The following is a 12546-nucleotide window of genomic DNA, read 5'->3' as shown; positions in this document are numbered from 1 at the left end:
GAGTTGGTGTTTGAGCTCTTCTGCCAAGTAACTAGCGATAGGATGAGAAGAAATGGCCTCAAGTTGCGCCAGGGGAGGTTTAGGCTGGACATTATGAAAAACTTCTTTACTGAAAGAGTGGTCAGGCCTTGGAACAGGCTGCCCAGGGAAGGGGTGGAGTCACCATCCCTGGGTATTTAAAAGACGGGTAGATGAGGCGCTTAGGGACATGGTTTAGTGGTGGACTTGGCAGTGCTGGGTTTACGTTTGGACTTGATGGTCTTACGGGTCTTTTCCAACCTAAACGATTCTGTGATTCTATGACAGACTGCCCCTTTGCCTATACATTCAAGGACCACACTGAGCCTTTTTGCCTTGGCACCATGCCACACTCCCATGTGGTCAAGAGCAGCCGGTAAATTCAGAGGAACCCACCTCCAGTTTATTGTCGGGTAAGTACAACCTTCGTTGTGTGGTCTTTCTTACATTTAACTTCACTGGTTGCATTAAGACACATCTTTTTTTAACAGGGATCCAATTTACTGACTGAACCAAACCAATCTGTATCAGTGGTCATTTCATCACCTCCTGTGCCACATGTAAATGAAATGCAAATAACTGTGTATTCACCACTCTGTTGCTGAAATACGCCAGTCTGAGTGCCCATCCCAGAGGAACACCATGAGAAACATTTCATGCTAGTGATTATTCCCCAACACATACTAGATAACTCCTTTTTTAATCTGTTAAATGCACATTAAATAATTACAATCATCAAACTGTAATACATAAAGATCCATATAAGTTCATAAATTTATCATCATATTTACCAGAATATGAAATGCTTCTTCAGGAAAACAGCTCTAAAAATTACACTTTGCAAAATCCTCATCTCTGCACTCATATTCAGATAAAGATAGTGAAAATGCAGCTAATTTATGATCCAAACTTGTAATATCTGTGAAAAAAAAAACCAACGGATTCTGGTTTGTCTAAAAAGTTGTTTTAAGTCAGGATATCAATAGATACTATTATAGTAGCATATTTTAGGCTGTTGAGTAAATGCACAATACCTTCTTTTAAAAAAGGATGAGCTGAGGACTACTTAGCAGACTTTGTCCTGCAGGCAGGCGGGGAACCCCGTGCAGAAGAGACGAAACAGTAAAGCTGCAGAGCTCCAGTAACACTATCTACACAGGCATCCTGGAACCAGGTGTTTGGAGAGCATGATTAAATTGCTCAAAAAATAATTAGAAATATTGAAAACCAATGCTTTTATCTGCTTTTATCTGATGATAATATACATTAAAAAAAAAATTAGACAATTTTGTTGGGTTTTAACAACATTGGGAACTATGTTTCCACCCACATTCAAAGAGACTGCTGGCTGGAGAGGGATGGAAAGAAAGAACAAAGAAAGAATGGTGCAAAAACATGACACTCAAGTCCAGTTCAGAAATTGAGATCCAGCTTCAGGGTTCTTTTGATGCAAGTTTCATTAATCTTTCAGGGGAGCTATCTTATTGATGCTGGAAAATTGTCATTAATCTTGAAGGTAGAAGTGAAAATAAAACAGTGGAAGAGTGAACAGTCAGCTTACACAAATTCTTAAGAGTGCTGACACAGGGAAGTTTACCTGTTGTGGCTTGTCACTTGCACACAGCTGAAGTCTAATTAATCTAATTTTTGTCTTACCTTTTGTATACATTTGCTAAATGTCATAGTTTTTCAGGAGAGTCATGTAAAGAAGGTCTCATTCTTTTTCAACTCCCAGTGCACCTAAATCACATTGCTCTTGTATTTAAGAGGAGTGGATGTTTTGCTAAGATATGTAACTACCTATATACCAGCTCATCTGTAACCAATGGTGCTTTTGAAAATTCAGGGAAGGCAAAGCTAAGTAAAAAAAATTAAACTAATTTAGAGACATCTATGTTAAAAAATCATAAAACTGCAGTGTCCGTAATTCAGCTTGTTGGTTTGTTATTTGCCTTACTTACCCATTTAGTCTTGAAATTTGACATTTGCTACTTCTCAGTAATGCTCCAACTTCGATTTTCTTTAATGATGCTATCTACCCCAACATATACGTGCATGCCTGCTGAAATTTTACTCTGAGAACAACTGTGATCTGGCAGTTTGAGGTGGTCAACCAGTCACCACTTTCAGCTGTTCAAAGCACACCCCCTCTGCGCGGGGGACGTGCTATCTATAATGGCTCTTGAACTACTGAAGACTGAACTTCATATGGATACCATGTGGACTGGCGATAACGTATCGTCTTCTCTATCAACCCCTTCTGATTTCAGGAGTGTTCATAGAACGTGAAGAATTACTTGTTCCCTGATGGGCCTTTGCAAACTCCACACCAAAAAAGCAGGGAGGGAAATGATAAGATTAAACGATAGGTACACTTATCAAAGGCTCTAGCATACCTATATTTATAGGGACTTCACCACCATTATTAAATTAAGGTTCAGGGTTTTTTTTTTTTTGCTTTTGTTTTGGTTTTTCAACAAATCTGGAAAAAGCCTTTCAAACGCATATTGTGCCACAGCAGCACCAGGTTTAAGACACGGAGCTTTGATTCGGTGTTCTCTCGTTTGCCTACAGTGAGCGCCAGCCATCAGCAAAAGGACAGTCTGCTGGGCTGCGGGGGGGGCCGCCGTGGGCTGCCCGAGGGGAAAGAAGGAAAACTGCTTCACGTGACAGACTACACATAGGCAAGCAGGCTGCCATTTCAAATGTTTCCCTTTTATAAATTTAAGAAAAAAATTCGTTTTTCTTAGCCTGTGCAGTACCCTGAAGTAAAGGCCTGTAAATAACAGATGAGTAACACATCGAGTTGCTAGCAAGTGCCAGATCCAAGGAAAAACTTTCCCGTCCCCTCCAGGCTTCTGTGCAGTGACACGGGGGGGAGAGCGGTCCCTACAAAGCAGAACGAGGATTATGCCTATCCTTCAAAACTGTACCCTCCCCAGAAACCTCTACAGGCCAGAGCATCTTCTCAAGGGGCAGAGACGTTTGTTTTGTTTTCTCCTGCAGGGGAGAAAAAAAAAATCCTGCAAGAACTGAAGTTGTATTTGTTAGTTACCCAGTTTACAAGAAATCTTTTATTTAAACGATCCAGACCCTTCCCGTTTCTCCTCCCCCTTCCCCAAGACGTGTGTTTAGGGACCCTCAGCCTGAGGAACAGAAATGTAGCTGAGGGAGGGAATTGCTTTAGTCTCCAGGCCCGTTTCTTCTGATCAAGCCATTATCTCGTGCCCGTGAGCAACAGCTCCTCCTGATATGACTGCTTGTCAAGCTTGGTACGTGTCCCAGGGCTAGCAACCCTGCAGCGAAGGAAAATATAATTTTGCTTTTGTTACCGTATTTGTTCAGGAGGCAGCGAAAAATCTTCCTTTATGTCGTAACTCCAGGATAGACGTGCACCAAGCAGGCTGGGTTCTGAGATGTAAACTTCTGCAAGAGAGCGAAATGGCCAGTGCGCTGCACCATGAATTAGCAAGGCCAATCCTATAACGTGATAAAACCACCACTGGAAAAGAGATTTCCCTGTTCAGCAAAAAGCCAATCCCTTTTTCAGTTACCTTTAGGTGTGACGGTGGCAGAGGCTGCGGTGCAAATGGGTCGGTGTCAACTGAGGAGCTTCTGCTAGAAAGCGCTCCAGCTGCGTTACACTAGCAACGCCACAAGTTAGTTAAACCACTTTCCTCCTTTTTTCCAGTAATATCTAGGAACGGAGTGATACGACACAATATTTGTTTGATATTGTCATTTTCTTTTCAAAGTTCTGGTTCCTGTGGCAATTGCAATGGCATGCACTAAGTACAGATGGGAAGCTGCCGAGCTGCAGTTCCTGTTCTCTTCCATGCAACACTCCCTACAAATTTGACCATGTTTTTTTCAATGTGTTTGACCTTCCTTAATTACTTTTGACTGGGGATCTTTCTCCATCAGTTGTGGATCTAAAAGGCTTTGAGATTCTTTGTGACATGCCTAAAAAAAGATCATGTGCAATTATGCAAAAAGTAAATTTTTAGGAATGTGTCTTCGTGTCAGGTAAAGCAGGTCAGGCAATATTGACTTATTAAATTATTCCAGAAAATATTAAAGAGCACTCTTTAATCAAAATCAATGATCAACATTTTAGCCTTTCCTTTAATCACCTGCTGTAATTTAAGTAAAAGCTGAGTGAGAAAAGCAGTTTTAAGTTTCTTTTGATTATATTAAAATGGGAAAATATTTATTACCATGTGAATTGTTACCAAGGGTTTCAGGCTTCTCTGTTGTGGAACCTGAACCTAAAAAAGTTTTTCACATTTAAATTTCATGCAGTAATAAGGCTGATGAGGAGAAAAACATAATTATACTCTTCGTGGCCCCTTTGGTAAAAGAACTCAATTTCAAACTTCCAGAAATTTAAGTTGGACACTCAAGATTCATTGGTGGGAAATTTGTCCTGTTTGAAGTATTGCTAAATCTGACTTTGAGCATTAAATTGTTTACAGAGGAAAAAAGAAATTATCCAGAAGTACTGTGCAATGGATAGTTAAGATTTATTTCAATTTTTGCACAGTGATAGCTTATGAATTTTTTTTTTTTTTAAATTAAGATCTAAAATCCTTAGTTTATGAGAAACATGCCTTCTCTTGATTGATTACTATGACACAAAAGCAGCAGAGAACTTCTAATGCCTCTTGCAGCAAAAAGCATCCAACCTCCCGATGTGATGACTTGCTCACATCTTCCATGGCTGGCAGCAGCTGCGCTACGTAACATTTTTTTCCTATTCCTGAGCGAGGGGCTGCTTTTAAGGGAAGGGACGTAGCATTCACGGCCAATTGAAGCAGCTCACCATGTGTGCAATGTGGAGAAATGTGGAGAGCTCAAGGTGGTTTAGGACAGCGACATTAGTCTTCTGGTATGAAGGGTCTTTTCTTCTGCCAGCAAGTGCAGAGGGAGACCACCGCCTCGAGGTGAGCCCTTCTACGTGTCCTTCTCTGGGTCTAAATGCACTTCTCCAGGCTGCTCCTCATCTTCGTTCCTTCTACTTCACCCTTCACTGATTCAGCAATTGCACGACCCTTTCAACCAGCTGCATTTCACCCACTTCTTTAAGTGAGAGAGTAGAGCACACTATGCTTTGTTCAAGCTTTCACATTTTTCTAGGTCAATGTCTAAAGATTGCACTTTATTTGGGAGTAGTTGAATTTCTCCTTTGAGAGTCTGAAGATACACTCCTTTTATGGTATACCTTAATTAGGCAGAAAGCAATGGAAATCCGGTGTTCCACACTGAAAAATAGCTATAATTGCAACTGTGTTTGACAGAAAAAGTTTTGGTTTTTCTTTGCAAGATTTCAGGAAAATTCCGGAGGAGGAGGTATTTATTGGAAATTTGCAATAGCGGTTTTGGGGGGTGGGTGGGTGGGCAGAGGAGGTGTCTTTAGTAGAAGCAGCAGCACAGCAATCTGGAAATTAGCCCAGTTGGGAGGAAAAAGTTTGCCCTCAAAGGAGGAGCAGGCTCAGAAATGGAAAGAAGTTTGCGTCTGGCTGCCAGCAAGACTCCTGCAGTCGAGCAAGGGAAGGAGGCAGGGGTAGCGGCTGCCCCTCTCCCGCGAGGTGGGGATCCCTGGCTGCTGGGCAGAGAGCTGCAAAGGTTTTATTACGTCTTGTGTGGCGGGTATGTGGTCTAGAACCGGTAAGAGAAATTTTTCCTTTCTCTCCTTCGCTTTGTGCTCTTGGGCTATCCCAGAATGAAATACTTCAGCGTCATGTAACACATTTGCTGGCAGGTCCAGCAGCTCTTCTCCTTGCTGGTAAAAAGGCCTCTGCTCCTAGGGCCCACATCAGCAGATATACTGTATGCAGCCTGCTTAATTACTTTCTGATATCCCACTGTTGTTTTAATTGCAATAGAAAAAACTTGGGTTTTACTCCATTTGGATTTAAAATGCTAAGTTACAGTACAGTAGCTCTTCAAGTTAAAGCTCATTGCTACTATGAAAAACACTTAGTTGTTCCTTATGACAAAGAGAAACAAAAAAAAAAATTTACCCTGAGAAATAGGGTAAGTGAGCTCTGTACTGTGAGTTACCAGAGAAATGTAACTAGAACCTCTCAGACAATTAGCCTCGATGGATCCTGAGTGCTCTGACACCTCTAAGTGTGGACCCCAATTAAGTTACTCGTTTCCACTGGACCCAAATACAGTTGTTAAATTTTATTTTCTGAAAGAAAATGTTTCATGATCATGAGATACCTTATTCTTCTGTGATTGCTTATGAATGGCCAAGTTGCTTAGGAATAATACCTGGCAAACCTAACAGGTTAGAAACTGACTTCAGAACCCATCTGGAAATGGAAGATACGTTGAAATATGCACGGCATAAGGCAGGACTGATTATCTACAGAGGCTTCCCACACAAAGCAGAGTAGACAAACTGCAAATACTGGAAATGGGTTCACAGACAAATTATTTTAAAACGTGATTTTAAAATGACCTTTTGTGCCAGGAGAATCATATTTAATCAACATGCATTCTTAGTCTTGCCTCTGTGCATTGTGAGATCAACTCTGAATGACGGAGGCATTAAAAGTAGCTTACCAATTTTCAACAAGCAGATGTTTTTCTCCCCCTGTCCCCTTCACTTACATGTTTTGGGCCTGAAAATACTGAAATCCTGCACACAGAAAGATGATGTTTTCATTTGCTTGCCCTTCACACCACTCACGGGGAAACGATAGCATAGGACTTCCAAGAAAGAGGATTCCTCATACCTAGTAGAGAGATGCTTAAAACTGTGTTTAATGCAGTAAATGTGTATAACTAACTCAGACATTACCACCAAAGTAGACATTTGAAATTGAGTACAGAAAAAAACACAACAGGAAATCGCACGCAGACCAATGGGCAACATTAAGAAGGTACAAGGCTTGCAGCGTATCAAAGAACTCTGCAAAACTGACAACTGGCAACAAACATTCGCGCATTGTCAAGTCGAAAGTTTGGCTTTTTTTAAACAAAGTAGGCTCATCAGTGATTCTGACTTCATCAATAGTATGCTGCTCTTCGGGCAGCATTCAGTGGTTACACAAGCTTCGCAAATAAATTCTTTTAAAGTCCTGATGTAACAAGAGCATATTTAGGTCTAAGACTTTCTGCAGAACAGTCATTTGATTGGCATTCTTTCAAACATACAACAGAAAGATCAAAATAACCGTCACATCAGAAACCGGCTATCAGCGTAGCGGTAAAATAAACAAATCCAGGATGATCTTTCGTGAGCAATGCAGCTAACATATAATTCTTTAGACAAATATATATACATCTGCTTGCAAAGTATTTCTAAATAGTCTTTTCAAAAAGTATTGTTAGAGTAGTGCAATATAACTTTATCAGCAATTGCAACCAATGAGAGGTAACCCAGAGAGGGCCACAGGAACATCTGTCCTCGAGGGTGCAGTCCTGCCGTCCTCCCCTGGGCAAAAATCCCCTTTAATGTCACCGGGAGCTACGACTAAGACCTGTGCACAGGTAGTCCCCTAGGAATGAAGTCTCTGCTCACTACGCGGGGAGCTGAGCGTGGAAGTCTACATGCAGCTATCAGAATATATCCCCAAATACTCGTTATGCAGTGGCCACTAAGACATTTGAAATGTAAACGTTTCTCGTCTATGTTCCATGTAATTTATAAAATAATGCAGTTTCCATGCAGTAGGGCACAATCGTATCAGAAGAACTGACTACATTATTAGCTAAGGAAATAAAACCGGTGTATCAGTTTTACCACAACTGCGTTTTTTCCTCTACACTATGTTTCACATTGGTAGCAGGTAATGTGTTGTATCATAAAGCATATTAATATGATCTTGTGATTTGAAAGCAAAAACATTTTCTGCAAGATTTCCATATTAAAATAGTTATGTGCACAAAAGGTGTTCATAGCATGACACCCAAAGCAATATGGAGTTAGTTCCATAGTATTTCCATTACAGCAGAACTATGAACTTCATTCACTAAACTATGTAGTACAAATGAAGATTACTGGCACATATAGAAAAATCAGATAGGCAATCAGTTACAAACCTGGCAGTATTTTGAGAGAGACAGAGATTTTTAGGTCTTATAATGGAATGATAAAAACGGCAGGAACTTCTTTTGGGAGCTCCAGAAAAAGATTTGCACTTGGTGTTTCTCATTATCTTGTAAGCAGCCCTACTGCACAGGAAAACGTTGCACCAGGAGTTAACATCAGGCTCTGGAGTTGAAAAAAATCCGCTAAAGCTTAAGTGCAGTAGGCGCCGCTACATTGTATTTCTCTTGAAATGTATAAAACATAGAAAATCGTAATGGTGACTTACTGGATAAAAATATTAATGCTCACAAATAAAATCTGACTGAATTTTTGAGTCAGATTTAAATTTACACCTTTTGTAGATTTAGTTGGCATGATTTGAGTATTTCAGGCATCTTTGACCAAGTAGCAGTGCATATTTACCATTTTAGGTTGATTCCTTTAATGTTACGCTGTTTCTAACAAGGCTTTCAAATGGCAAAAACCCTACTCGAAACCTTCGTCAAATGTCTTTACAGTGCGAAATACATCTTCAATGAGAAATGCCTTTTTAAAATATTTACAAAATCTCCCCATTAGATAAAAAGGCAAAATAAATAAAAAGCTTAGAGAAGGGAAACGCTGCGTAGGCTGAAGGCTTTTTCTTTTATCTTCCCCCAGCAGATGCTGGTCTCCTCGACACGTGAAGCCGGCTAGCCAGGATTGTTTTTCTTCCTCTTGCTCGGGCTGTGGCTGGGATCTTGTTTCAGCTCATGGTACTGCACCTGTTTAAACACAACGTTCAGGAAGAAACCGGTCAGGTGGTGCTTGCTAGAAAAAGAAAGATTTCTATTTTTTTTCCCAGGGAAAAAAAAGAAAGAAAAAGGAAACTATCCCCCTGCAAACTACATGGGATCTGCAGCTGTGATTCAACAACCACAGAATGGCAGATCTAGAGTAAGAAGGAAAAACAGCATTAGGAAAATCCTGCCAGGAATTAACGCTGTGTGTGGATGTAAACTTTAAGAAGGCTACGTTTTTTGTTTTCTCTAACAGAGAATAAACAGCATCCTCTTTAATGAATTGGATGAATATTCTTTGCAATGTTTCTTAAAAACTTGCCTATTTTCAAAGGTCTGCCACTGGAGGGGATCAGATTCAGAGTGGGTATGTGCACCCATGCCTCCTATTTATATCAGCTCTGAACTGAAATCGGTACCCAGAAATATAGAAAGTATATAATCTTTGTGATGCTAGAGGTGATTTATGTGCCTGACATTATCTTAATGCTTGCACCTTCTCAAGAGATTGCGTACCGCATTACAAAAGCTCGAAATTCATAACCAGCTTATTTTTAAAGGAGTTTATGAGCACGGTTGAACTGTGGCCACAGCAAAAGAGAAGGGCAGCGAAGCTGGTGAAGGGTCTGGAGCACAAGTCTGATGAGGAGCGGCTGAGGGAACTGGGGTTGTTTAGCCTGGAGAAGAGGAGGCTGAGGGGAGACCTCATCGCGCTCTACAACTGCCTGAAAGGAGGTTGTAGCGAGGTGGGGGTTGGTCTCTTCTCCCAAGTAACCAGCGATAGGACGAGAGGAAATGGCCTCAAGTTGCACCAGGGGAGGTTTAGACTGGACGTTAGGAAAAACTTCTTTACTGAAAGAGTGGTCAGGCCTTGGAACAGGCTGCCCAGGGAAGTCGTGGAGTCACCATCCCTGGAGGTGTTTAAAAGACGGGTAGATGAGGCGCTTAGGGACATGGTTTAGTGGGCATGGGGGTGTTGGGTTAACGTTTGGACTTGATGGTCTTAGCAGTCTTTTCCAACCTTAATGATTCTATGATTCTATGAAAAACTGTCACCCCGGGAACAGGAAGGCTGAAGTGCTCTGAGAGTGCTGTCACGAGACACTGGGCAAGGCCGCCCGCCGCTGACTCCGTGTCGGTGCAGCTCCCTGCATCGTCCAACCTTCCTGTTCCCTCTCTGCGCGTCCTGACGGCCTCAGCTCCAGCATTTCCTACAGAGTGCCTGATCCCATTCAGACTCACAGGGTGCTGGAGGCTGCTTAATGCAAACTCTAGCACCCGCTACCATCTCCCAAATACTTGTCTTTTTGCCGATTGCTCCTAAGCATCCTCAAAGGCACAACGGAGGTAGCAGCTAATTCCTCCCTGCAAACAGCCTAGCAGCCTCCTTACGGTTCACGGACTATCCCCAGCTTGAGTTTGCAATTTCTTTGTGCCAAAGAATGTAAAGTTGAACCAAAATAATTGTTTTAAAATTGTTTAAGGAACCCAGAAAGTCATGATGCCACATATCAAATTAACTACCATACATACACTTTAAAAAATATACACACCACTTGCACATCTGAAGGAACTCTGGATAGAAAGTCAAGTAGCTCATTGTTATCAATTGCATACGGACTTCGAAGCTTCTTTGTAAATTTATTGATGCCTGCAAAAGTGAAAGTTCAAATGTTACTAGCATAATTAAAAAAAAAAAAAAATTTTGGCAAAGGTCTAGGAGAGATTTTAGGATCCATTTCAAAGTCTGACATTAGCGCTGAATTAATGAATGAATGAACTGTAAACTCAGGCTCGAAAAGTCAGAATCTACTGCTGTGGTTCCCTCCACTTCAAAATGCAAAAGTTCTAGGGACGTTTTCAAACTCCTCCAATACCTTTTTTTGAAACTAACAGAAACTGTGTTTATTATGTGGAGGCTGCAAAAAAGAGGAATAAAGTGTACTCCATTTCTGTGGTGGAGAGGATGAGCAGTAATGGGCTTAACTGCAGGACAGAAGATTTGGGTTAGACACAAGGAAAATCTTTCCAACGCTAAGGACGGTGAAGCATATGGGAAGCAGCAAAGTCTGCATCACGTGAAGATTTTAGGACGACTTTACATAAACCTCTGTCCGGGAATGACAGATACAGACGGTCTGACGGCAGTGCAGAGAAGGGATGCACTATCTCCCTTAGACATCATGGTCTGACGATGCCTATTGACAATTAGTGTTCAGAAGTACCAAGAAAATCCTCCCCAAACTAAACAGAAAGCAGGCTTTTAAATTAGACTCGTTTTCTTACCATTACATACCGGGTCAGATTCATACACTTTTCCCATAAGATCCTTGTGCGTGTGCTCTGGGAACACGCGTCTAAAACATGGGCAGGAATGGTACAAACCACGCAGACTCTCACGTGAGCAGGAGAAAGCCGGGACAGTATTAAAAATGTGCTGTTCTGTGTAATTTATCAAGGCTGTATCAGAGATAAAATAATAAAGTTCATCTTCCACAAAGTCTTTGGCACCCAGGCCTTTCAGAAAGCTTTACCAAGGACGTACAGCTTCAGGACTGCGCAAGCTGCAGTCTTGATAACACCCACGGCCTCCACTGCATGAATTCTCAGTTCTGCGGTGCAGATAGGAGATGCTGCCTCCCCCTTTACCTGGTGATTGAACAGTAAGCGTTGAGAAAGAGTATCTGAGATTCAAACACCTTTGTTTAAGAAGATCCTTTGCATCAGCAACTGACTGAGAAATTCAAGGTCTAGCCCATTGCACGTGGCCACTGAACCACCCATGGGTGATATGGTCTCACCTTGTCACATCTGACAAAGAAAAGTACAGTCACCCATGAAAGTAAGTGCATGAATAAATCACAGTCAAGGCTCAAGAAAAGAAAAGAGCTGAACAGATGAGGTGGGACCTACAGGAGAAGTAAAACACAACAAGGGGATTAGGTCTTTTCCAAAAGCTTGAAAATTTTCTGATTAAAATAATTTTCTTTATATTCTTTTCCACAAAAACAGCTGCAGCTGTTACCAGGGCTCTGCACGGATGGGATTAGAGTGCAGAGGTGGTTCCTGCTCCACCACGGCCAACACACCACATGTTCAAGGACCAGTAGGCTCCATGGGGAGAAACATGGCCAGGAGGGAAAGAACTGAGGATTTCTTGCCAGGGCAGGCTGAAAGAGGATGCACAGAAGGAAGACAGCTATACCAAAGACCAGCCGTAACATGGAGGAATTTTCATTTAAAAACTCCTGCCTTCCCAAAGAACAAAATGGGCAGATGCTGCTACAGACCAGCTCAAACTTTCCTACGGATGAAGTCAGACAACAGAGGTCATTTGCTTTCAAGTGCAGGATGGACAAATAGGATCGAGAGATGTACATACATGGGGGAGCCTAGAAACACACAATAATGGAGAAAGAGGCATGTGGTTGGAATACTACATTTTTTGAAGGGAGAGCTGCTCAAAGCTACACGCAGCGTGACATGGCTCAGTGCGGAGGCACTTCACCCCAAGGAGGTCTGGACTGCTGGAGCTGCAGCTATGAGGTGCCTGTCCGGTCTCCTGGCACAACACAAGAGAAGTAGGTCCCTAAAGAAGGGATCCCCAGACACCCGCTGAACAAGAAGCCACCTACGCTGAAAAGCAGGAGAAAAATGTGGAGCTGAAACCTCTAGTGAACAAAGGTGCTTGGAATCGTATCTAGA

The 12546-nt window shown here is 41.9% G+C and overlaps 1 protein-coding gene across 1 annotated transcript in view; it reads right to left on the bottom strand.

Annotated features, from left to right (window-relative positions):
- Positions 1-8754: 8754 nt before the first annotated feature.
- The window catches only part of MCTP1 (multiple C2 domains, transmembrane 1), a 174301-nt gene continuing 170509 nt past the window's right edge, over positions 8755-12546 (bottom strand). The window contains exons 18-19 of the mRNA XM_009572845.1: positions 10395-10492; positions 8755-8826 (exon numbers count right to left, since the gene is read on the bottom strand). Coding sequence (XP_009571140.1) covers positions 8755-8826; positions 10395-10492 — 170 coding nt within the window. The remainder of the gene's footprint in view (positions 8827-10394; positions 10493-12546) is intronic.

This window comes from Fulmarus glacialis, unplaced genomic scaffold (assembly GCF_000690835.1).
Source record: "Fulmarus glacialis isolate BGI_N327 unplaced genomic scaffold, ASM69083v1 scaffold3802, whole genome shotgun sequence".
In the NCBI taxonomy this organism is placed as follows: Eukaryota; Metazoa; Chordata; class Aves; order Procellariiformes; family Procellariidae; genus Fulmarus; species Fulmarus glacialis.
This window is presented reverse-complemented; position numbering and strand designations above follow the sequence as displayed.